We start from the raw sequence: 26657 nt of genomic DNA on the forward strand, positions 1-26657 counted from the left end.
AGGTAAGTAAGACGTTTTTGGAGATATTTTGCGGAACTAAAAAATAGGCAAATGTAACTGATGATTCTGTACCTTGTTGCAACATGGTTATTGTTCACGGAGTACCTCTGATCCGTCTCTTGTGTTCTCACGTTCGGATGGACCCAAATCGGACCAGTAGGAACATAAAAGTGGCATGATTTGTGTGAAGAGAGAGGGGGATCAGAGCAAAGGAAGGACTATTACATGCATATGTGGATCCTGATTGGTTAAGGGATGGACTACAGTTGGACTTCCATTGGCTGTGTTATGATGTCATTCCCAGGGCCTCCTGGGAATATTAGTTTTTCCTTCGCTTTGTATGAAGCTTGAAGACATTTAAAAAAAAAATAAGCTGTTGAATAAAGCGAAGAAAATAAAGCATAATCCTCGCCTCTGCGTCCTTAAAAGAATTGAAACTTTCCTACACAAGAGTTAGGAACAATTTCGATTGAGTTGCTGTCACAAGTGGCTCATGGTAGTTGGAGTAATTTCTATGTGGACTTACCAAGACTTGAGATATGGTAACCTGCATGTGAAGTGACCATCAGTAGTGACACGTCAGACAAGTGAGAAAGGACAAAAGGAGTATAGCATCTTGGTTTGTGGTGCAGTCACAAGGCCTCATGGTAGTTGTAGTGATTTCTATGTGGACTTACCAGGACTTGACAAATGGTAACCTGCATGAAGAGAGACCATCAGTAGTGACATAGCAGACAAGTGTGAATGGGCAAAATAATTGTATCATAGACATTAATAGGTGTGATACTGATGAGGAGGTGCTGTTGTGGATCACAAATTAATGCGCACATCACTTTCACTGAATATGTTTTGTAAACACACGTTTATTGGTGTACAGTGTGCCTGTGCAGTATCAGTGTTTTGGCCTAGGAGGGCATCCTACAGATGCGTTTTTGATATTCATATGAAACAACCCCAGACAGGGTCTGTAGGAGAGTAGGGTCTGCTTTCCTATGGTCACCCCACTTTTTGTTTCTGATCTCCACCCTTCTGTTCTGCCTTCTTTTGATCACCATCTTGGTTCTGGGGCTCCTGCTTAACCCTGGTTCTGAGCCATTTGTCTGCCTTCTTTCCCAATTCTTGGAGAGAGGTCAGATCTGAGTCAATCAGGTGCTGATGCAACAACTGGTTCTGGCAATTATTAAGGATCTGTTCTCTCATTATTATATTGTACAATCCTGTATAGTCTGTAACTTTACTTCCCAGCAACCAACCTTCCAGAGCCGTAGTGGCACAATCAACAAAATCAGTCCAGTCCTGAGTCTGAGCTTTTTGGGTATCTCTGAACAACAACCTGTATTGCTCAGTGGTTAGGCTAAACCCTTCAATAAGAGCACTCTTCAGGACAGAGTAGTTTTTTAGCATCCTCTAGTCTAACAGTGAGGAGCTTGTCTCTCCCTTTTTCTGAAAAGGAGAGCCACAAGATTGCAGCCCACGGATCCTGGGGAACCTGCTGTACCATGCAGGCTCTCTCAAGAGCAGTTATCCCCTTGTGGATGTCATCCCCACTCTTGTAGAGGGGCACAATCTTACTCAGGTTTCTATGTTCATAGGACCTGTCTTTATCCTTAGGGATACTGCTGCCACCAGTGGAATCTAATCCACTTAACTTTTGCTCCCTTGCTAAAGCAAGTTTAGCTTGGGCCAGGGCTACCTCTTCCTTTTCAATCTGGAGTTGGGCAGCTCTCACCTTAGCCTCATGTTCTTTTCTCTGGGGGGAAGTCATTCCCCTTTGAGATCCCCTGGAGGCATTAGACTGGTCAGATTCCCTTGAGGTAGATCTAACCCTTCTATTGCCAGGGTTAAGTCTACTGCTAGGTCTGGAAAGGTGGGCCACCTCTCCACCCCCATGTAGGCTTAAGTTGGTCCTGCTCAGTCTTCTGACTTGAACCTGGCCATTCCCCTGATCATCTGACTCAATTCCATCCTCATCATCGTTTAACTCTTCAAGATCAACTTCTGGGGTATGGGTCTCATCTTCTCTTGGGGTCCCTTCTCCTATCTTTCCTGAAGGACCTTTCTCAGTCTCCTTCTCAAGATCAGCTTTCACTAGGATTGCTATGAGGATAGGGATGGTGGGGTTGTGACCCCTTTTCACCCCTCTTGCAGTGCACAGGGCACTCAAGTCCTTGTGGGTGAGTTTTTCATAACTGGATGGTGCCTTGTTAGGGTCACCCACAGGTAGAGAACTGGATGGTTCCCCTGTGCCAGGCATGACTAGTGAGGTGTAAGTGGTGCACTTACCTACACTATGTGTTTACCTACTGGAACCTCTCTAGAGGTTGTAGTCAGGGTGTGCTAAGACCTTTGGCCTACAACCACTAAGTTCAGTAGAACTTAAGTATGTTAAACTTTGTTTATATGTACCTAAGGTACTTGATGTGATCTTTCAAATGATATTGTCAAAGATTACAATTGGTAAAACAACAGCAAGCTCAAATCCCAACCGCTGCACACCAATGTGAGAAGTTGGCCTGGTATATGATGACCACTAATTCTAGTGAGCACCTTGTACCAGTCCAAACGACCCTTATGGTGATTGGTTGTAAGTCAACCTTATAGACCAGCTATCCTAATGGTAGCGTGGACAAAGCAGTCTTAGGCTAAACTCAAGAGGGCATGTGAAGCCAGCTGTTTTACCATATGCAATCCCTTTAATACAAAATGAAAGGACACCACACAAGTTATATATTATAAAAATATATGCATTTATTACTAGAATAATCCCCTATACTCTTTATGAGCACAGATGCACAAGCGTTAAACAAAGAACACAGTATAACATACAATAAGCTGCACAATTATGGATAGGCCGGGTGACCACCCAAACCATATATTAAGAAAGTGGTATAAGAACCACGTCACGAACAATGAACAGGCCTAGGGCCTTGGAAATCGCTGGGCCTACACTGGACTAACGAAGGTTAAGTTATAGGAGGCCCACAGGATACAGGTGCAGAGTCTATAGGCAACTGCGTTTACCATATAAGTCAATGGTGCGCAAAAATAAGAAAGTTATAGGTTTAGGAGTCTTCCGACTGGATTAGAACCTAAACACTTTAAACTAGGACACTAGGGGCCCGATGTAGGTCGCCAATTACCGGTCGGTAACGGCCGATTTCGGCCGTTACCGACCGGTATTTGGAATCTGACATGTAGGTAGGCTTAATTTACAGAATCTGTATATTTACCGATTCTGTAAATTTACCGATTCTGTAAAATACTGAATCGGTAAATTTACCGAATCGGTAAATACAGATGTAGGTGGCACTGAAAAGAATGCCACAGGCCATTACTGATTCGTCATTTACCATGTAATACTATTACATGGTAAATAACGAATTCCAGTGTACATGCACATCTGTGCATGTACACCTGTGCCATGTGGCACACAGACATGCCCTAAGGGCATGTATGTGTGTCACATGGCACACAAGGCAAAATCAGGGGTGCAACAGGGTGTCAAAGTGACACCCTGTCACCCTTGCAAAATCAGTAATTTTACCGAATCGGTATTTACCGATTCGGTAATTGACATTGATTCCTATGGGCCTGTAGGCCCATTAGAATCAATACAGGCCCATAGGAATCAATGGCAATTACCGAATCGGTAAATACTGATTCGGTAATTACCGAATCATACAGATTCGGTACAAATTACCAAATTTTTACCTACATCTGATTTACCGAATCTAGAATACCGAATCAGTAAAATTCGGTATTCTAGATTCGGTAAATCAGATTTACCTACATCTGGGCCTAGAGGTGTAATCCACTATAGGAGCACCGGAGTTAAATCGTTACCTCACCCACAGGAAGCGGGTGCATAGATGCCAAAGTGTGTCGGGTTTCGTCGTGAAGTTCTATGGAGCCTGGAGGTGAAGATGCTGCAGGCGGCCAGGAGAGAAGAGTCCGGTTGGATCCAAGGGTGGATTGAAGATGTTGAGTACCTGAAAGCAGAGGGGGCAGAGTTCAGGTCACTAGCCAGTGACCAGCGAGGAACCAGGAAGGAACCAGGCGATGTCGGGTTGCGATCAGGTGATGTCGAGATGTTTGTCTCCACTGCCACGTAGACCAGGAAGGATCGAGGAGGTCCAGAAGGTAGTCATGGGCTGTCCCACAAAGGCTCTCGCTGTCGGCGGTGTCGGTACTCGATTCGGAGTCACCAAGCCTTGGCAAATGCAACCCACGCAGGAATCGAAGATGTCTTCTGGATCCGACCGGGAAGGTCAGATCGGTGGCTCCAATTTCAGGGGAGCTGGGTCCAGTCTGGAGCAACCAGACCAGCAGTGTAAATTTGATGGTTCGTCGTCACAGAGGCCACTAGCCAACAAGCAAGTGACCGGACAATGCGTCGAGCAGGAAAAGCGCAAAAGGGCCCCACGCAGCACTCGGTGAGTGTGGAGAGGTGATCTTTGGAGCACAGGCTGCACGGGGCTGGGGCTTCTCAAACCTCAAAGCACAGCGTCGAGGGTGCCTCTAGAGCTGCACAAGAAGCACCTCGTCAACTTTTTAAGATGGCCGGTCCCATGTCTCACGTCTCCTCCACGGGTCTAAGCTTTGCTAGGACTGTGGATCAGGCTGTTGGAAGTCTGGGAATTCAGGTCTTGTTGGTCTCTGTTGTTCGAGCTCCGGCAGGAGCAACGGCAAAGAAAGTCTCGATGCGCTGATGGTGCCTGCTTGCACAGGGTGGCCACTCCTTGACCACAAGGGAGATTCTTCAGTCTTCTACGTTGAGTAGGATGTCGAAGGGTCTAGAGTTTTGTTTCAAAGTTTCAGTCAGGATGATCTAAGTTGCCTTGGCACAGCTCCTACCTTTATTCCAAATCAAGGGGCTGGATCACCTGCTAGGTCCCTCCTATGGGTGGGACCCAAGAAGGGGGTGATTACACCCCTTTCCCTTTGTCCAGTTTCGCGCCAGTGCTGGGGTTGGAGTGCCCCATTACCGGTGTGAATTGGACTTTGCATGGGACACCTTGTGTGCCCCAGGCAGTGTCTAGTTTCATTCAACCCTCCCTGCTACAATCCACTATCTCCTGTCTGGGGTGGTGTGACATTCCCTGTGACAGGAAACTTATTGTCCAGGCCTCCCCTGCCGGAGTTTCGGTCAGCAGCAGGAGGCCAGACTTGTGTCTGTGGCAGCAGCATCCATTTTGTGATGCTGGGGCTCTGGTTAGATTTAACTGCCTTTAAGCAAAGTAACATGTCTTCTCCCTCTAGAAGGGTCGAATGCTACCCCTGTCACCTGGACTGGTGAGGGGGTAGTATTCCAAAGTGTATGACACCTCACACGACATGTTTTGATAAAGCCAAACCAAAGTTAGCAAGTAACCGTGAGGATTATAATGCACTTAAGAGTATATGGTATGGCAATATCCCAGAACAGCTAAGGGGCTTGGTTCCGAAAGCTGCAGACAGGCTCAGCTCATGCTAGAGCACCATCTCACATAAAACCAAGCACTCTGCCTCCAGGATTGTTAAGGCCTGCCATAGGAGTGACTTATAGGTATATATGTGTCCAGATATAGGTTTAGATATAGGTATACTATATCTAAGCAAGAGGTGATTACACGACCTTGCCCCAGCTGAGTGATCAGCCAGTTGTGTCAGTTTGGATAGCCAGCCAGGGGTGGCAAGAGATATGCTGCAGCCCCTGGTAGGCCTTGGATACACCTATGCCCTGGGTACCTATAGTACACTGTACAGGGGCTGATAAGGTGACCCAATACCCAATTGGTGATGTACCTAAAGTACATGGTTGTGAATTTAGAGAGAGAACAGCAGGCTGTGGGTCTGATTAGCAGGCCCACAGCCACATTAAGTCGAAAACCAGTGAAGCAAAAAGCAAAAAGTGGGGTGACCATAGGAAAGTAGACCCTACTCTCCTACAGGGTCCCTGTAAAACTGTTTTACTTAAGGACCCCAACCCCCTTGCTTGGCCAATGACAGGGCATCAGTTTGCTGAGGAGTCTCTGGAAACTGGGAGTTGAATTAATTTTGTCCATGATGGAGTGAGTTTCGAATGAGATAAAACAGGTACAGCAGCGGCAGGACATGCAGCATCAACTCCTTGGTGGCACAAGACATGTAGAGGTGAGATTCCCCCTTATGCACAAGTGTCTACCGGTGAGACATTAGTTAGTGATAGATTCCTTACCTTAGAATATCCCCAGGTGTCAGACTGTATCCGTAAAGTTTTGCTTAGCAGTACCCCTGCGCGTCAGTAGGTGGCGTCATGCGGCTCCGCGTCCCTCCCTCGCGTCGTCAGTGCAGAGATGACGTCACGGAGGGTACTTAGGCGCCACCCATGCGCTCTGATGTCAGTTCTGTACACGACTTTCCGCACCAGGAAGGCAGGGCCATGCAGATACTGACCATTGGTGTATAAAACTAGGACCCTAAAAGGGGATGACCTTGACCCTAGTAATCAGTTCGCAGAACGGGGAGGATGGGTGGGGCGGTAAGGAATCTATCACTAACTATTGTCTCTTACAGATATATCGTTACACAAGTAGTAACTTGTGCATCTGAAAGAGACTTGTTAGTGATAGATTCCTTACCTTAGAATAGATACCCCAGCAATACCAACCCCAGAGGTGGGTCTGCGAACAGTATTACACCAGAAAGTCACGGACCATGGAATTGCCAAAGAAGCCGCCCCTCCAGACCTGACTGTCAAGGCAGTAGTGCTTTGTGAACGTGTGCAGCGAGGCCCACGTAGCTGCCTGACAAATGTCCTGTAAGGGAACGCAGCGTTCCAAGGCAGTAGCGGCTGCAGTTGCCCTGGTCGAATGGGCACACAGCCCCACAGGAGGCTCCTTCTTGGCCAAGGAGTAACATGCTTTAATGCACAGAACGACCCACCGAGAGATGGTTCGTTTGTGCATGGCCTGACCTTTTTTGGCGCCCACATAGCCAACTAAAAGCTGATCATCCACCCGAAACTAATGTGTACGCTGAAGATAAAAGCGGTACAAAAGGGGGTGGTGATGGATGGAGCATCTGAACCAATTAAACACTCACACCCAGTCAACAGATCTGGGTTTAATCCATTACTGTTCTTTAGCCCACTCAGCCACCCCAGTTCAGACATGGCCATATGCAAATCCGTCTGACCCTGTGCCTCATGGGAACAGTCCAGCCCGAACTGCCACGCCATGCCTTCCTTGGACCGAAAATAAGGTTCCTAGGACTGGTTTCTGGAATTACAGCTGTCTTCAGCCAGGCTTGCTTGAATCCAGTGGCAAAGTGAGCAATGGACTCACGTCTGAGCATACCCTGCCAACTTATGGTGAACAAAGCGGTACAAAAGGGGGTGGTGATGGACGGAGCATCTGAACCAATCAAACACTCACACCCAGTTAACAGATCTGGGTTTAATCCATCACCGTTCTTTAGCCCACTCTGCCACCCCAGTTCAGACATGGCCATATGCAAATCAGTCTGACCCTGTGCCTCATGGGAACAGTCCAGCCCGAACTGCCAAGCCATGCCTTCCCTGGACGGAAACAAGCTTCCTAGGACTGGTTTCTGGCATTACAGCCGTCCTTAAAACCACCTTGTCCGAATGAACAGAAAGGGAGGTTTAGAAGAAAGAGCCTGGAGCTCACTCACTCTTCTGGCAGAGGTGATAGCTACCAGGAAAGCCGTCTTTAAAATGAGAAGACGTAAGGGACAGTTATGAAGGGGCTCAGAGGGAATGCACATCAGAAAAGTCAAGACAAGATTCAAGTCCCACTGAGGCATTATGAAGGGTACAGGTGGAAACGTATGCATAATGCCTTTGAGGAAATGGTTAACAACCGGGGACTTAAAAAGATAAGGCTGATCTGGAAGCCTTAGAAAGGCGGAGATGGCCGAAAGATAACCTTTGACAGTGCCCAAAGCAGAGCCCTGCTGGGCCAAACAGAGAAGGAACAGAAGAACCTCAGAAAGAGGGGCAGAAAGGGGATCTACAGCCTTCGCTGTGCACCATGCCACACATTTGTTCCACCTGCAGGCATATACCTTTTTGGTGGAGGGACGCCTGACTGCTAGAATGACATCACAGACTTCAGGAGGAAGATCGAAAGGTGTCAACTGTCACTGCTAAATCTTCACACGTGGAGGTGGAGGCTGGACAGGTTCGGGTGGAGGTGCGTCCCCTGCTGCTGCGACAGAAGATCCTCCCGAAGAGGCAGACGGACTGGGGGATCGATGCTCATACTGAGTAGCTCAGGATACCATACTCTCCGAGCCCAGTCCGGGGCACAAGAATGACTTGGGCTCGGTCGCGCCTGATCTTCTTTAGCACTCTGAGAAGAAGAGGTATAGGCGGAAAGGGGTACAACAGACCGCAACTCCACTCGCGACGAAAAGCGTCTCTGAGCGAGTGCCGCCTTGGAAATTCCAACGCGCCGAACTGATGACATTGCGCATTCTCTTCGTTGGCGAATAGATCTAACCAAGGCTCTCCCCACCGCAGAAAGAGACAGTGCACCACATCCGAGTTCAGACGCCATTCGTGATCCATCATGCACTGGCGGCTGAGTTCGTCCGCCCCGGCGTTCAGAGGACCGGCCATGTGTTGAACCACCAAGGTAATGCCTTGATGTTCCAGCCATGTCCAGAGGCACAGAGCCTCTTAACACAGGGTCCAGGACCACACCCCGCCCTGCTTGTTGCAATACCACATGGCGGTGGTGTTGTCCGTAAACACCTGCATCACACTTCCCCGGACAGATGGAAGGAATACCTTCAGTGCAAGTCGGATCGTCATCAGCACCAGAAGGTTGATGTGGAGCTGGGACTCCGCCGGAGACCAGAGGCCTCTGATCTCAGCCTCCCCCAAGTGACCTCCCCATCCCAGGAGGGACGCATCCGTCACCACTGTGTGCTCTGGTTGGGGAAGGGAGAGGGATCTGCCACTGACCTAATCGCGATTCGTGAGCCACCACTGCAACTGTTGAGCAGCGTCCTCCGAGATCTGAACATGATAGGACAGGTTGCCCTGATGCTGTGCCCACTGGAACTTCAGGTCCCACTGCAGAGCCCGCATATGCCATCTGGCATGAGTCATAAGCAGGATGCAGGAGGCCATCAGGACCAAAAGCAGGAGGGTCGTCCCGGGATAGAGGCTGAAAGATCGTCTGAAAGCCTGAATATCCCAGACTCGCTGCTCGGGAGGATAAACCAGAAACAGCGCCGAATCCAGAACTTCTCCGATGAAGGGGAGCTTCTGAGAGGGACTCAGGTGCAACTTTGGCACGTTGACGGAGAACCCCAGCAAATGCAAGAGGTAGGCCGTTGTCTGGAGGTGGTTGACTGTCTGGGGCGAGCCCGCCTTTAAAAGCCAGTCGTCGAGATAGGGAAGGCTGACACCCCTGACCTGCGCAGATGAGCCGCGACCACCGCCATCACCTTTGTAAACACCCGAGAGGCACTGGAAAGGCTGAAGGGGAGCACAGCAAACTGAAAATGCTCCTGGCCTACCGTGAATCGCAGGTACCGCCGGTGGGCCGGCAGGACGGGGATGTGAAAATAAGCCTCCTGCAAGTCCAACGCCACCATCCAGTCTCCAGGGTCCAGGACGTGAGCTAGAGTCAGCATCTTGAACTTCTCCTTCCGGAGGAACAATTTATGTCCCGGAGGTCCAAGGTGGGGCGCAGGCACCCCTTGTCCTTCCTGGGGACCAGAAAGTAGTGGGAATAACAACCACTCCCTACTTCCTGATCGGGAATGCACTCAATGGCTCCCTTAGCCAGGAGGGCAATGACTTCCTGATGGAGAAGAGCCAAATGATCCCCCGACATGCGGTGGTACCGAGGTGGCGTGGCTGGAGGGGAGGACAGAAAGGGGAGTGAGTAACCTTGGCAAATTATCTGCAGTACCCACTTGTCTGATGTAATTTCGCGCCAGTGGTGGAGGTGGTGGCAGACCGTGCCACCACCGGCGTGGGGTGCTCCCTGAAGCTCGGATTAGGAAGGCTTGGAGGCGGAAGCAGCGGGGGTGGAGGTGGACTGACCCGCATGCTGGTTCCCAGACCCGCCCCTGCGGAAACCGCGGCCGCGCTGGGACTGGTTTTGTACAGGCTTTGTGGAGGAGCGTGTATGGCGCCGCAACGCCATAGTCGTGGAAATCACCCTGCCTAATGAACCAGTGGTGTCCAAACCAAATCTGATGGCAAATTTAGCCGCGTCCTTACCTTCTGCAATCGCTTGGGAAAGGACAGCCTGGACCACCTCAGAACACTGAGGCAAGACTTGAGCCACGGAATCCCACACTGCCTGGGAGTAATGGCCCAACAAGCAGGTGGTGTTAACCGACCGTAGCCCTAAACTGGCCAACGAGAACAATCTCTTGCCAAATTGTTCCACCCTTTTAGAGTCCTTATCCGGTGGAGCAGTGAGAAAGGCACTCTGCGACGTGGAGGCCTGAATGACCAGGCTCTCAGGCGTAGGGTGAGTCATCAGGAAGGCGGGATCACCAGGTGCCGGGCGATGACGCCTGGCGACATTTTTATCCACCGGCGCTCCGGTGGCCGGCTGCAACCAAGTGCCCAAGAGGACTTCGGTAAGGGCCTCAATGAAAGGGAGCAGAGACTCCGACGATGCAGATGCCGTCTGGAGCACCTCAGTAAGGAGGTTGGTTTTGAGGCCCACTGTAGGGAGGTCGACATTGAGATCCTCCGCAGCCCGACGGAGCACCATGGTGTAGGAAGCACCCTCCTCCATTGTAGGCGGAGGAGAGGCAAACCCCGGGTTCGGAAGAAACATCTAGTTCGCCCGCGTCTTCCAGGTCGTCCACCCAATCTTGCTCGGAGTCACATTGCCGGGCAAGGGGATCCTCGGACCCGTCCCAGTCGTCGTCCGCCTCCGGCGTAGAGGGGGCCGGTCGCGGTGGCAGAAGCAGGAACGAACGGCGCCAGAAACGGTACGGAAACGGCGTGGGCCGGAGCAGCATCCCAATTTGGATCCTAGGCTAGAATAAAATGGTCCTGGAACCGGGGCAGGAGTGGGATAAAAAGCACCCAGTGCGGCGTCTGGGGTGGATCCGAGGGCGGGGCCAGACCTGGCAATGCTGCACCTCGTGGCGCCGGGGCCGGAGCCAGCGGCGTGGGATCCTGTGGCGCCGGAGCCAGTGGCGGAGCCACCGGGCCAGCAGGATCTGGACACGGGACAGCGGGGCCCGAAGGCGCGCCGATGGGAGCCTGTGGCCTAAAAAGGCCGTCCATGGCATCAAGAAACTCTTGCATTTGTTCAGGAGTCGCCAACGGACCCGGGGAGCTGCAGGGGCGGATCCCCTGTCCCCCTCGTCCACCTCCGGGGAGGGACGGGGGGACGTCAGAGAGCGAACACGCATCTTCGACTTCTTTTTGTGGCGTCGCTTATCGGAATCCAAAGGTGAAGACTTGGAGCCTGAGGAGCGATGGCTCCAGACCCGCGAGCAGTCCAGGGAACGGCCCATAGACCCGGAGCGACGGTGAGAGGAATGCCGAACCTCCGGCAACTTCCAGCACCGCTCCCGCAAGGCCTTCGGGGCCATGCCATGACAGTCTCGACAGTCCCGGGAGTCGTGGTTGGTCTCCGGGCAGTAGAGGCACACATCCTGGGGGTCCGCCACCGACATGTTATGGCAGCACGACCCACAAGACTTAAAGCTGGGCATCCCTACGTGCACCAGGAGAAGAAAGGGGAGACAACATTCTCAAAAGAGAAGTCAAAAAGTGATTGAGGTACATGCTCAATCCGGATCTGGGCTTGCTGGTGCGGAAAAAGAAAGAACTGACATCAGCGCGCATGGGTGGAGCCAAAGTACTCTCCGTGACGCCATCTCGGCGCTGACGACGCCAGGGACGGATGCGGAGCTGCACGACGCCACCTACTGACGCGCAGGGGTACTGCTAAGCAAAACTTTCCGGATCCAGTATGACGCCTGGGGATATTCTAAGGTAAGGAATACCTTATCTTATCCATCCCTTTCTGCCGTCTCAGATGAAGTGGTTGGACCGGTCACGTCTACTGTAAATCAACTCGTAATTGGGCCAGTGGTTTCACTGGCAATTGAGCCTCCCACAGGCTAATTTGCCTATTCCCCAGCCGCCACGGTTGGAGTTGGCTAGCGCTGTCAGCGGGACCGCAGCAATGTTTCTTTCATTGAACCACATGTCTTGTAATACGGCGGTCGGACCGCAGAGCTTGAAGAGGTCGTACCGTAACTGCAGGCATGATGGTTCCTGGACCGCCAAACTCGCAATCAGATTGACAGAATTATGCAAAAATTGGTGAAGCCAAAATGCAAAAAATGTATAGTAAGGGCATACATGAAGTGCAATAATGGCAAAACAATAACATTGTGAGTTATACATTTTAGTTACCACTCGGATGGGTACGGCATGTTTACAGGGTTAGACGTTAGAGAAAGAGTTAGAATAGTGCGATGTAATCTAGACAATACACCTACATGAGGAAACTAATTTTGGTGAAGTTTTTGTGATTAACGGGTTTCCTTAACTTTTTCCACATGAATAGCACTCACTATGTTCTTAATTTCAACTGAATGGGCGTTGCTTAAACAATAAACATTATTCACAAGCCTCTTATAAATCTGGGTGACATGAATCTCTATGTATTTATTTATTTGGTGTTTATATAAAGCAGTGCTCTGTGATAAGGTGTTAGCGAGCTGCACATGTGGACAACAGGTGTTAACATACATTCAACTGTAATAACAAAGCATCAACATAAAAAAGGACAGTTCTCCAACTATTCCAGCAAGGAGCATAACACAAGACTACAGACCTTATCCGGTAGGGAGAGAAAGGAAGACTCAGGATGAGGAAGAGGCAGATTTGAGGATAAAGGAGTAAGGAGCATGCAGAAAGTAAAGCAACAAAAAGGGCAGGAGAGAGAGTGAAGATATCAGGAAGGATAGAAATGCACTTAGGCTAATGCAGCATACTTGGCTGGCCATGAGGACTGCAATGCAAAGAATGCAGAAGTAGTGGTGAGGTAAGCTGAGGTGTAAGAGATCAAAGAAGAGGAGAGGATTGGCAAGGGGGGTATTGGCTAGTTCAGGAAGAGTTTAAACAAATGGGGTTTCAGCTTTATTTGTCGAATAGCATGAATCTTTATTTGTCGGATTGCATGGGGGTTTCTGAGTCTCAGGTTGACTGGTGGGGAGGTTCCGAGAGATGGTCCAGAAAGAAATTGTGTCAAAGTGTTATAAGTTTAGTATTTTGTTGTTTCCAGTCCTAGTTTGTGTAGGCTCCTTAGCTTTGTTTTTGGGCTCCAGAGAGCACAAAGATACTCCTGTTACTATGCGTATAGTTTTTTAAAAGTAATAGACGCAATAATGAAATTTAATCTGGCTTCTAAAGGGAGCTTTTGGAGATAGTTTAGAACAGGGGAGATGTGATAACATGTAAATTCCTTGACGACAGCCAGAGTCAAATATTGCTTTGATTGGGGTAAAAGTGAATGCTGTAATGATAGAAAGATGGCATTTCCATTATCAATTCTAGCTGATACAAGGGCCTGTATTACATGTCAAATGTTGTTGAGGCATAAGAAAGATTTTAGTTTCTTCTCAGCGCGAACATGGCTTCTGATGTTTTCGTTGTATGCTTCTTGTGTGAGTAAATAGATAGATGAGGGCCAAACCACATATGCAGGGATTTCACTTTCTTGGGCAAAACATGGGATGATTCCTTCACTGTCTAGAATGGATGACCATTTCCCATTAAATTGTGAGTCTAGTGGTATGCAGATGTTTAAATAGATCTATAACAGAAATGTACATAGTAAATATACGGAGCTTCAAAAGCCTACTGTTAAATAACATATGTTAGAAAATTGTCTATCCAAGGAAGGATATTTGATTTTAGTAACAGATTCCTGAGAGATAAATGTATTGTGTCGATTTAGGATGGAGGCTATCCCCTAGCTACTGGCATACTACTGATTTGGTAAGCTATTGTCTCTCTGTGATGAGTTTTCCTCCCAATGCATTTGATCTTTTTTATATACATGTTTTAAATCAATTTATCAACAATATCCTGTTTCTCTGTTAAAGCCTTTGAGGAACCAGAATTTGGTTCCTGCCTAGAGAAGCATGTAGACACTTTTAGTAATTAGCGTGATGTACCTATTAAGCTAGTCTAGGGACTCTAACACTAATATGCACGCCATATTCGACGACCTAGGGTTTAGTATACGCGTTATAATACATTTTATTATCTGACCGTAGCTTATGCCGCTTGACTTGACTGGCACCATTTTGTGGCCTAGTCTGCTCACAGCATTATTGAAAACCTATCATTGCATTCTAGCTAAAGCCGTTCCCCTGAGAAATAGTACAACTGTAGCAACCTGCTATTTCTGCACGTTAGGCCTGTCAAGGTTGTAGGTGGGGGGGAAGGCAGGATGAGCACATTCCAGCCGACGTATACTGACAGACTCCGAATCTCGTCAGAGCTGTCATTCTCTCATTCCCAAAATATGGCTGTCCATTTTATAATCCTATTAATTTGTCTTGTCCCAATCTGACAAAATGGCCGCCTCACGCAACGTCATGCGTACGGCGGCCGAAACCCGACTCAATTCATTATTTATCAAGCCTTAACGAGTTCACTTTAACGCTACCCTCTCTCGTGCGATCATTCCTTGATTGATCCTCGCGCCTTAGCATGTACCGAGCCTTCATGCGCGAGCCTTCTTCCAAGCGCGCTCATGCGCTAAAGCTTCTAAAGCCTCACGCGATTGCCGATTGAAACGCTCGTGCGCTTAATGGTATTTTCAAACCATAACATTTTACTTATCTCGCTATCATTAATTACAGACTATTAATCCTATAATATTAGCCTCCATGCCTTTTTAATAAAATCATGATTTTCTACCCACCAAAACTGTGGACAATCTTTTCGAGTGTGGCGGGCAGCGCTGCGCCGCATGGGGTGGTGGAACAAGTTAACGCAGGAAACCCCGCTGTGGCAAAATGGACGACTGCCGGCGCTGGCGTCCTTACGGGGATTCAGGGGCTGGGACGCAATCGGCATCTCAACGCTAGGCCACATCATGAAGGGCACTACCCTTAAATCCTTCCAGATCTTAAGTGCGGAATACGCCATGCCTAAAACCCAATTCTTTAAATACCTGCAACTGCGTCACGCACTGTCCCCCTCCTTGGTGGGTTTGGAATCTCTGCCAGAGTTCAGCCCCCTGGAGGCTAAGGGGTTCAAGGGGGAACTGAAGTCAAAGAAGATTTCGACTATATATCAGACCCTGGTCACACACTGCCCCTCCTCCCTGGATAGACTGCGCTCCGCGTGGGAGGGGGATGTGGGAGCCCTTGAGGAGGAGGATTGGAGGGAGGCCCTGGAGGCCCCACGGGGGGCGGCCATTGCGATGCGGCTGCGCTTCATCCAATTTAAGTATTTGCATAGGACCTATTTTACCAGAGAACGATTGTGGAAGGCGGGCCTGATTGCCTCCCCTGAGTGCCTGAGGTGCGGACGAGCGACCGGGACATTTGTTCACACTGTGTGGTCGTGTGCAAACCTAGAGAGATACTGGAGGGGTGTCTGGGACTGTTTGGTGGAGGTCTTGGAATGGGACCTTCCCCGTACGCCGCAGCTCGGCCTGTTGCATGTCATGGAACAAGCGGGGGCAACATTTACAAACGCCATCTACTGGTCCTGGGCCTCACTGTAGCTAAACGTGATATTGCCAGGGCCTGGAAGGACCCCAGGGCCCCCTTGCTGGAAGTTTGGAAACGGGGGTTGGACTTTTGTATGGGGCTGGAGCGTCCAGTCTTTGAGGCCAGGGGATGCCCTAGGAAACATTTCAAGATATGGAAAAGATGGGCAGACTATAGAGGACTGTGGCTGGAGCCACCAATGCCCCAAGACATTGGAGAAGATCTTTGAATGTTGGCCCCTGGGCGACCGGGAGCGTGCATCCTTTTGTACCTTTATGCTATATGCCTTGAGATTTGCAGACACTGTATAGGGTGAGGGGTGGGACTTGGGGAGGGGAGTGGGGAGTTGGGGTTTGGGGGGGGGCGGGTGTGTAATTTCCTTTTGCTTGTACTGACTGTATATTCTCTTTTATGTCTAAGCTCACTGGTCCTGCGATGTGGTGCGGGACGGTGTCCCTCTTGGTGTTTTGTTCTGGAAAAAAACTGTGGACAATCTGCCTTGTCTTGGAGTTTCATTAGCATAGGTAACCGAAATGATAACCTTTTTCAGAGAGGTTTATCAGTAAGCACCATAAACAAGAAACAAAACGTTCTTGTTGATACCCTGTCCACTTTCTATTATGTTTTAATAGAGGGAGACACTCCCCGTGCCTCTATTTCCCTCTACATTTTCACTGGTGTCTCTTCTAAATCCCTTCTCTTCCGCCCTCCTCCTTCATCTTTTTTCTTCCCTTAATTTATTTACTTATCCTCTTACTGGAAAACATTTGTTTTCTCTTTCTTTTTCTGTTAGTTTGAACAGAAGGGGAAAAACTCTAAAAGCTCCCATTTTTGTGCAGACAAACATCTCAGCTCTTTTTCTTCTCATTTTGTCTGTCTGTCTCCCTTCTCTACTGTAGTTTTATTGTCTTGTCTTCCAGGCTGGCAATCAAGCTGTCCGTTTCTTTTGTTGATCCCCTACACTGCTACAGGTCATTAACCATTTACCCATCTACAGCCATCCTTACCAGCTTTTCCTTTCTCTTTTATTGTATTCTGCCATGACTTTTAATTCGAAGTGACAGCAGGAGCGAAAAAATAGAACGCCGCTTTGTCTTTTTTTTTGGGAGTTCAATTACCTCTCATGCTCTTCTTGTTGATGTTGGTGTTAACATACATTGAATTTTGATATCATTCAGATTTAGGAATTATGATGACTTTTTGCACAAGTTCTTTTCATCGATATTTTTGGGCCTTAGTTGGTAAAAATGTTTTTTTCAACTTGTTTTGTGAATGCGCTGTGACAGAGACTCGTGCTGTCAGGCTACTGTTGGTCATTTGTTCTTACACACAATGAGTTAGCAGGGTCGGGCTGCTCTATACCGAGTTCAGGCAGTGCTGGGCTGACATGTCAGTGACTGGGTAGTTCTTTGGCTGTCTGTTGTTGATTTGCCTGATATTATTAGAAACATTGCCTGCAGCAAGATCTAATCCACGCAGTCTTCCAGACCTTGCCAAACATTTACAGCGTGTCTATACATTAAAAACTGCCCTGCTTGGCAAACACGGGTCAGTCACGTTTTTAGCGGTCTGATTTGCTAATAAGGGACATTTTTAATTTGGTGCCCGAGCCTACTTTCTGTGTCAGTCCGATCCTGCTAGTTAGTGCTAGAATACATTTAAGAATTAGGGTTAAAGTTATGACTTTGGGCTAATGATGAGGTTAGGGTTAGAATGAAATTTATGTTTAGGATGCTGTTAGGGTACTTAATCATTTTGATGTTTATTATAAATGCTTCCTCAATACCTTATTGCAACGATAAATTGATATATTTTTTTAATGTTTGACATAATTTGTCTTTGTTGTACTACCTAAACCTATGAGTGGGTATACAGCTGCACATATAGCAGACTACTGGTTCTATTTCTTATTTCTTCTGTAATTGACAATGTATATGTGAAAGCTAAATGTCTTCTTGATTTTCTGCATTTCTGGGCAATGTTGGGGTGTCCGATCCAAATGTTAGTGCCCACCTGCACGTGGCAGACCTAGGCAGGGAAAACATGGCAGCCAGGATGTAGAAAAGCCCACATAATAAGGCCAGACCTTCTAGTGCCATGTGAACCAGCAGCTGAATGCTGGTTAGGTTCCAGGTGCACTCCCAGGGGGCAAACATGACTTTTTCCTCATCACTAAATTATACTGGTGAACTTGGAGGTTAATGGTAACAGGACGTCAGCCTTAAACTGGTCATACCTCTATATGACCCCCATTCCTTTCCTGTTACAATCACCGTCTCTTTTGTTCATTTGAATTGAAATGCTGTCCCCCTTCCCAATGTGTTCTGATGTATTTTAAATGTGGAAATGCTTTATGTGCAGGTTATAGCTTGATTCATTTGGTGATCCATTTTCCCTTAAACTGAACTTTCATTTTTCTTCACTTTAAAATGGACTTTCCAATCTGTAAAATATAAAATTGAAAATTGTGCAAGTTCCTCTAATGCAAGACCTTATACCATTTGTTCCCATTTGTTTAGATTAAAAATGTTAAAATGTACTAGAATGTGTGTGTTTGATGGGCACTTGACTTTAGATAGGTAGTGAAAGCATACCCACATGTTCCATTTTTTCACTTAAATTTCAGTTCACCTACTTCATATCTTAAAGAATGTGTTTTCCTTCAAAATAGGAACGGAATGGTTGGAAAGAAAAAACAAAAGCACAAGAAACATATTAATAATATAGAAATCTATTGCGGTTTTCTACCACACTTTTTAAAAATGACACAGTGAGCTTTCAGTCTCGACTTTGTGGTACAGTTTCATTCGCAGTCCGATTCCATTAAAAGGGAGCAGAGTGCAACTTTTATGAGTGGGTGATTTCCCCATTCTTCTCCATATCAAGCGTTCAGTGTACTACTGTTGCAGGAAGCTCTGCTTTCCGTGCAACCATAGCACAGTATTTCTCAGGGAGGCCGGCGAGTCTAGAAAAAAAAGTAAGACATATATAAAATAGGCAATCGTTTTTTTTTTTAAAGTAACAAAAATGTCAAACTACAAAAAATTGGATTCAACTCGCCCATAACATAAACCAGACAGTTTAATAAGATGTGTCTTGGAATTCTCAGTTGCACCTGGATCTGCATCATGTGATGACTGACTCTGTTCTCCTTAAAATATTTAAGAGGTTAAACCTGAGACAGAAAAGGTTTGCCATTCAGGTGTCAGTATAAGTCACAAAGGAATTATGTAGTGTGGATGAGGGCAAATCGTTTCTGAAAGAATCTTTACACCAATCATCGCCTGGATTTATGAGACGTGTCTTTATATCATAGAAATCATAGCCTCATTCATACATCTCCTCTCCTTCTCTTCTCAACACTCTTGCCTAATTATTCACCCCTTGCCCTCCCTCCGTCTCATCTCTCATGCCGTCTCCTCTACCTCGACCCCCTGCTTCTCCCGATCATCTCCCTTCTATTCTATTCTCACCCCTTTCTCTTCTAACCTTCCGCTACTAATCTCTACCACACTCTTTTCACCCGCCATTTCTCTCCCAACTTCCACTCCTATACCAAACTTTGTTGGCTCTCTACTAATCTTTGTTGTTGGTTCTTGTTGCTATTAATTGTTCCAGTGTTAAATTTGAGACTTCGTCCCATTAGTTTATCGTACTGTAAAGTGAAACGACACCCAGAGTAAAGCGGTGCTATAGAAAAATGATCTTGAATGAAGTCTTGCTGTGATAGAAAAAATACTTAGAAATCGGAGATGCCTTAAAACTCTTCAGACTAGTCTGACTTCATGATGCTAGGTCTTCCAGACCTCCCAATCATATTGTGCTCTGTTGATGCTATATAAACAGCTACACTCAGAGACCCTCCCCATTTGACATCTAGTGGCAACACTAGGAACAAAAATACTGAATTTCCAATATGCTGATTTGATAAATATTATAAATCTAAATTATTTGTTTCAATAGGAAGACCATAAAATCAAATAGAAACTTACTCCCTAAACATTGAAATAAAAAGAGAATTTCTCACAATTAGTAAACATGGATTTTGCTAAAACATTTTCACAATCTGACTTTACACAATTCGGCAGAGCTGTAACTAGATGACACTCTTTCCAAACTGACCCCAAAACTTCTGTTTGCCCTTGGGAAACCTGCATATGACTTCCTTCGAACATAGGGGCCAATTACGATGCGGTCGGAATCGTCTCCGACCGTCAATCGGATTAATTTTCGACCCACCCATAATGATGTGATGGCCTTGGAATGTGACTACACAAACTAATTTCATTGATGTTATAAGGCAAAACAGCCTTTCTGTGTTAACCTTTATGACACAGAAAGGCTGTCAGAAGTCGACTTTGGTGGCCCTCAGCAGGGGGTTCTTGGGTGCAAGACCTCCAGATGGCAGCCGAGGGGGCATCTATGGTGCTTCCTGCTGATCCCTGCACCCAGAGACAGGCACCTTGAGGTGCCTGCCACGAGGCGCAGGGATGAACTGCACCTATGAGTTTAAAATGAAAGCATGCATTCCGGTCGGAATGCATGCTCCCATTGTAAAGAATTGGAGTGCAACTGAACAGTGTTCGGTCGCATCCTAATTGCTGGGTTGGGACCACCGACAGGAGGTCGGTCGGTCCCAGTTCCAAATTGATGTCAGACGGACTCAGGTCCATCCGACATCAAAATCGGCCCCATAATCTTTATTGTACGACGTTGTTTTAACCTCACCCTTTGCTTTTTTGCTTGTTTCATGTTTGTTCTCTAAATAAAATCAGGCTTCAACAGCATGTGCTTTCTTAACAATCATTCCACATGCTCCAGTTCTCAGTGATGGCCTTGGAATGTGACACACAAACTAATTTCATTGAGGTTATTAGGCAAGTATAGCCTTCTCTGAACCATTGTAGGGCCTAGTAGAACAGAAAACTACTTTCCCCGAAAACCAAGCAATGATGTTTTCTATTTGATTTATATACAATGGGATTACCAGATATTAATGTTGTGGTTTTGTGAACCTATAAATAGCAGCTATTATTTAAGTAGCTATTTCTACTGGACTCTGGACAATAAACTCTTGTGAGAACATTTTGACTGATGAGAAAGTCCTCTCTACAGCTCTACTGCATGGCTGACATCAAGCATGAATATTATCAACACCTAGAGTCACCCACAGAAATAAACACCATCGACAACATACCAAGATATGAAAAAGGTTCTGAGGTACCCCTAGAGGAGCTCTAATTTTCTCTGCACTCTAGCCATCAAAGCTAAAGGACCCACAGGGGCAGACAACTTCTCTTTTAGGGTGCAGAGAAAGAATATTGAGGTAAAAATATAGAATTGCACAAATATCGTGGTAAAAATCGTAGGTCAAGAATATCGATAGCAAAATCCTCGTGGTCAAGAATATCGATTTTAGGTAAGTAATATCGATTTAAAAAATGTCGAAGTGTTTAATATCATTTGTAAAAATATAGTTGTTAAAAATATTGATTTTTAGGTCTCGCCTATTAATCCCGCTAGGGATAATAGATGAGAGTATAGTCGGCAAACCAAGGTCTGAAACCATTGCGGATTTCGGACAGTTTGTGTGGTGCACTCGTGCGGAAAGCGCGTCCACATCAAAGCCATCAGCCTCCCTCCCACAGGCATCTGTTGCTTCCCCAGCATGCGTAGAGCAGGCGTCACACTCATTGACATTGTGGTGTTCGCCCAGGCACCACATACAGATAGAATGTGGGTCCGTACCCGACATCTTATGAGCACAGGACCCACAAGACTTAAACCCAGAGTGCATAGAGCACACTGTTCAGACAAAAAAAGATAATCACAGCAGGGTGAAAAAACGGCCACAGATGCGCTTCTCCGGATCCACGTTGCAGCGCGCAAAAGGAGAAACTGACGTCTGAGCACCAGAGGAGACTAATATGGCTCCACTGACATCATGACGGGAGTCAACGTCATCACGGAGCTGTACAACACCGTGCCCCGGCGCGCAGAGGTACTGCTAAAAAATGTCCGGATCCAGACTGGTGCCTGGGCAAAATTCAAAAGTTAAGGAATCTGCAGCTAGATGTCTTTATCAGAAATTAGCAAAATAACTTTGGGAGGCAAGGCATAACATTTTATAGTTTGTATTCACAAATTCACTGATTCTTTAGCTAAAGCAAAAACATTTTGAACTGTCCATCACTGCATAGTTCAGAACTCTTAAAACAAAAGATACATGATGACCTCCGCAAACTTTGAGGGTTATGCGATTTTTATAATTGAAAAATATTGATGAATTCCTCCCAGATAGGCAGACAGTAAAACAAGGGTATGAATCTGAAGGCCAGTGCTGAATACGTTTATTTGTCTTACGCTCAGTCACTGAAGAGAAGATAAATCTTCCTAAAAAGAGTTATCTATGCAAGGTGGTATTTACAAAGAGGCATTACGGTTGCTTTGCTAGGGGCAAATGTGCCTGGTGGCTTACATACCCACTATCCTTCATTTGAAAAAAGCTGTGTATGACAAGTACATCAGGGACACAGTAATGACTCTGTGTAAAGGATTTATTTCTTGCAAAGAATTATCCGAGTGGGTTAGGATTGCTTGTGGTAGCATCTGAATGTTGATAGTGAGGTGCAAGATTTGAGCCAGAAATGTTCTATTTGGGCCTGCCTTTTCGGAGCTAGATCTGATTCACATACAGCGGTCAACATACCTATGTGCTTATACACATTGTTGGAAATGACAATCTTTTAGTGGTATTACCCCCAATGTCTGCCTTATGTAGCTGAACCCATTGTTGTTGGATTTTCGCCACTGTACACTCTACTCCTGATAAACAGTGGCAAAGTGATTGTACTCTCCCTTTTAAACATAATAAAATTGGCATATACCTAATTGGCACATTTACTTTACATTTAAGTCTCTAATATATTGTAGCACATGTACCCAGGGTCAGTAAATTAAATGTTACTAGTGGGCAGCAGCACCCATTGTACCACCCTCTAAAGTAGCACTGTAAAGGATGTCTATAGGTCTGCAGTTGCAGTCAGGGTAGACAGTTTGAAACTGCCATTTCGACCTGGCAAAATAAACCTTGTGCCAGGTCTAAACCTTCCTTTCTAACACTTATAAGGGACCCCTAAGTTTGGCCCTAAATGCCCATAGGGCAGAATGCATGGTATTTAAAAAGTAGGACATGTATATATAAGATTTAATGTGTCTTGAAAGTGATAAAACTTCCAAGGTCATTTTTTTCACTGTAGCATGGCTGGTCCTCTGTGTTCCATAATAACTTATAATGCTTAATTTCGGTTGGGGCGGAACTAGAAAAATTATTCAAGATCTTCTTTTAATAGTCATTTAAAATCCACATGTATTGGTAGAGTCGGGATTGATGTTATTATTTTAAAGATGACACGTTAGAAATTTTCCATTTTCCTGCCTAAGCCAAACGTGCCTTTCTGCCAGTGTCCAGTGCAGTACAGTGAGATGTGGATTGATAGACAGTGCACAAGATGCTTAGGGGAGAGATGTGTTTTTATTCCTTGAGAAGGATGCCCTAGTGATTGCGCTCAGTCCCTTCCTGAGCTTCAAAATATACCTACCCTGTCACTTGCAGGTCTAGCTCACACCTAGGCCTGCCTTCATTTGTCTTCCTAGTCATCTTGGCTCCAAACCCAGTTGGAGGAAGGAGCTGTACAAAGGGGGGTTTATCCATTATCATAGCCACACCCCTGAGTGGGAACAGCCAACTCTCTGAACAGGGGAAGAAGAGTTTTGCCATATTGGCTTTAGGTAGAAAAGGGCACTGTGGAATAGCTTAAAGTGAAACACAGAGAAAGTACTGCAAAAGTGGGTAGCACTATATACTATCTGATGCTTAGAAACCTCTGCATGCGCCTAGTGCTGTTGCAAGATGTGGATTGGTTCTGAGAATGCTAAGTTTGAAAAGCGCACGGGTTGGAGAGTGAGGAGCAAGCTGGGAAGTGCATAGTAGAGATGGATGAGGTGTTTCCATGCAACTTAAAATAAACAAGGAGTTAACCAAGAGGATCTTTGTTTACTTATCACCTTTTCACACTGGCAATGAGCGGAAACGAAACATAACATGCAACACCTCAACAGCTGAAACAGGACATTTGCGATACCGAATCTCTGTCAGTTGGATACTTGGCGCTGATTCAGGTTGATGTGCTTTGTCTTTTTCAAGCGCTAATGTGCCCGACCGCTATTCTGTGCACTTGAGCTATGTTATGCTCTCCTGCCTACCTTTGGCCTGTGCTACTACCATGTCCAGGCAACCTGCGTGCCTTTGTGCTCCCAGCCAACCAAGAGCACGAGCGTTGTTGCTCAACTATTGTACGGTATCCAGGCAACCGCATGCTACAATTAAACAGTTGCAGCTAGGTAACCTGCATAGGAGTGGTGTCACGCTTCTAACAAGCCTAATATCCTGGCAACCTGTGAGCCTCTTTACACCATCCCCAGTCAACTCCAGCAACAACCATCTCCATGCTGCTCACAGCGGCCCCTGGCAGCCATTTTCAATTGGGCAACCTCACAACAGGCCTACATATATACGTGTGTGTCCACCGTATACGGCACTCCAACAGTTTTAAACAAAGTGTTGGTGCCTGACTCTGTAGCATCTTGATATAAAGGATTCCTGTATCATGAAGGGGTTTAGTCCAATAACTGCAGCAGCTCCCATGCCCATATAACAAGTGGACTAAATGACTAATCTATCATGGGTCAATTTGAACAGTAGAATTTTTGAAGATTGTTTTAAATTTTAATGTAAAGCTTTGCACTTTTTCCAGGCACATCTTACTTCAATAGGGCTACTTAATTTAAAATCATGTGACTAACTCAGTCGTGTGAGTTCCTTTAAAACAGTGAAGGCCGATTGTTTCTGCTTTGAACCCATATTACGGTATTTTGCCACTCGGAAGATCTATCCAGGAATAGTAACTATTATTCAAATTTTAACATCTCATGCCGGTGGCTCAGCACTTGCACTTTAGTCAACAACTTAGGCGCATCTTCAATGCTGTTCGGAATTTTTTTCTAAATTGCATATTCCTTTGTTATTGGGTGGTGACTTAGTTGGAGGTTTTTATCATTTGTGTATGAAATTTTAAATATTGTAATTTGTAACGATTTTAAGTAATCACATACAATAAACTATGATTGATTGATTGATTTATTGACTGTATCAATCTGTGCTTTGACATCAGGAGTAGATTTTTTTTTGGGGGGGGGCATTAAAAACAGCCAACTTCATCTTAACAACAACTTCATAACAACTATAAGCAATTTGACTCAGATTGTTTGCATCTTTGCATTTTTAACGTTCCTGGAGTTATTATACCATCAGGAGTTTTCTTTATACATCACTAGTGTATTATTATTGTATTATTCCTTTTCTTCCTGACTGGTTGGGCCCTCTGGCATTAACCGAATACCAGTGACACTTGATATATCGTGAAATACGCTTGATTTAGTGATTATAATCTATCTAGTGTATAATAATGCAGAATGTAAGCCCCCCTCCATTGTTCCTATTGTCTCTTTGGGAACCCGTTCTTCAATGGTCAAAGTGGAAAAAGGTATTCACACATTATGCCAAGGTGTTTGGAACATCTGAGTGTCAAACGTCACCCGCAGGCGCCACTCAAACTCCTCAGGAAACTACTGAACATTCAGAACGCTGCAACCAGACTGGTCCTCAACATCCCCCGCCGCAGCCACATCTTCGAACACCTGCGAGAACTCCACTGGCTCTTAGTCAACAAAAGAGTCATATTCAAGCTCCTCACACACGCCTACAAAGCCCTCCATAACGCTGGACCACATACATGAAGCACCACGTTTCGCTCCACATATCCACCGGACACCTCTGCTCCGCCGACTGGCCCTTGCCACCGTCCCTTGGATCTGCAAGACCAGCACCTTGCCGCTAAAACCTGGAACACCCTGCCTCTCCACCTCAGGCTATCCCCATCGCTGACCCAATTCAGGAAGGATCTCAAGGCCTGGCTCTTCGACTGAACCTCTTTGCTCATCAGGACTTGCAGCTGCTTCCACCCTCCCTCCTTCCTTCCTCCCCCCTGCACCCCCCACCCCCTTAAGACCATCACAGGTGAGTAGTCGTGCTTAACAAACACCGATTGATTGTTTGATTGGTTGTTAACGAGTGATAGGAGAGAAGGCTGGATTCTGGGAGCAAAGGTATATTTCATCCTATGTAATTTATGTGCTTTTATATGAAGTCCACAGTGTGCAAAATATTCCTAGTAAATAATAAAAAAGGACTCCATCTAGAGTAATATTGAGCAATCTTACATTAAAAAACATTTCAGATAACGAAGAGGTATATGATTCAATGTGTCACTATTAGAATCAATTTAAATCAATAATTGTACTTAATCCATATCAATTATACAGAATATTTAATTTCTACTCTTAAAACTGGGTATTGAATGTAATATTCAGCCCACTGCGAGCAATCAAAATACAAAAAAACAAGCACGACGAAGCCACCTCATATTAAACAACAGAGTTAGGGCCTGATTCACAAAGGTAACTTACACTTTTTTTTTTTTACATTTGTTTTATTGGTTTTAGAGAAAAACAGGTACAATGCATTATTGTAATGAGTCCACGAGGATATGCAAATGGCAGACTGAAGTAACCACATTACGGAAAGCTGAACATAATCTATCTGAGTCTTCTGGCGCCGCGATAGTCCTTGCAGTGTGTACCAAAGTTTGTGCAACCAGCCCTTGTGAGTGGGCCGCGTGTTGGTCCCCCAAAGAGACATGATATGTTGGGAGGCTGCCTACAATGCTAGACCCATTTGTCGCCCCCTGATGGATTTCAGCAGGAAGGTGAGCGTGTTCGGGAGTCCCAGAATGGTATAAGTTGGAAACCGGGGAATTTCAGTG

At 46.2% G+C, this 26657-nt stretch overlaps 1 protein-coding gene across 1 annotated transcript in view; it reads right to left on the reverse strand.

Moving 5' to 3' along the window:
- Positions 1-18427: 18427 nt before the first annotated feature.
- CFAP45 (cilia and flagella associated protein 45) overlaps positions 18428-26657 on the reverse strand; it is a 377198-nt gene continuing 368968 nt past the window's right edge. The window contains exon 12 of the mRNA XM_086945062.1: positions 18428-18679. Within this exon, the coding sequence (XP_086801188.1) occupies positions 18604-18679 (76 nt within the window). The 3' untranslated portion in view covers positions 18428-18603. The remainder of the gene's footprint in view (positions 18680-26657) is intronic.

The sequence above is a fragment of the Lissotriton vulgaris genome, chromosome 12 (genome assembly GCF_964263255.1).
Source record: "Lissotriton vulgaris chromosome 12, aLisVul1.2, whole genome shotgun sequence".
Classification (NCBI taxonomy): Eukaryota; Metazoa; Chordata; class Amphibia; order Caudata; family Salamandridae; genus Lissotriton; species Lissotriton vulgaris.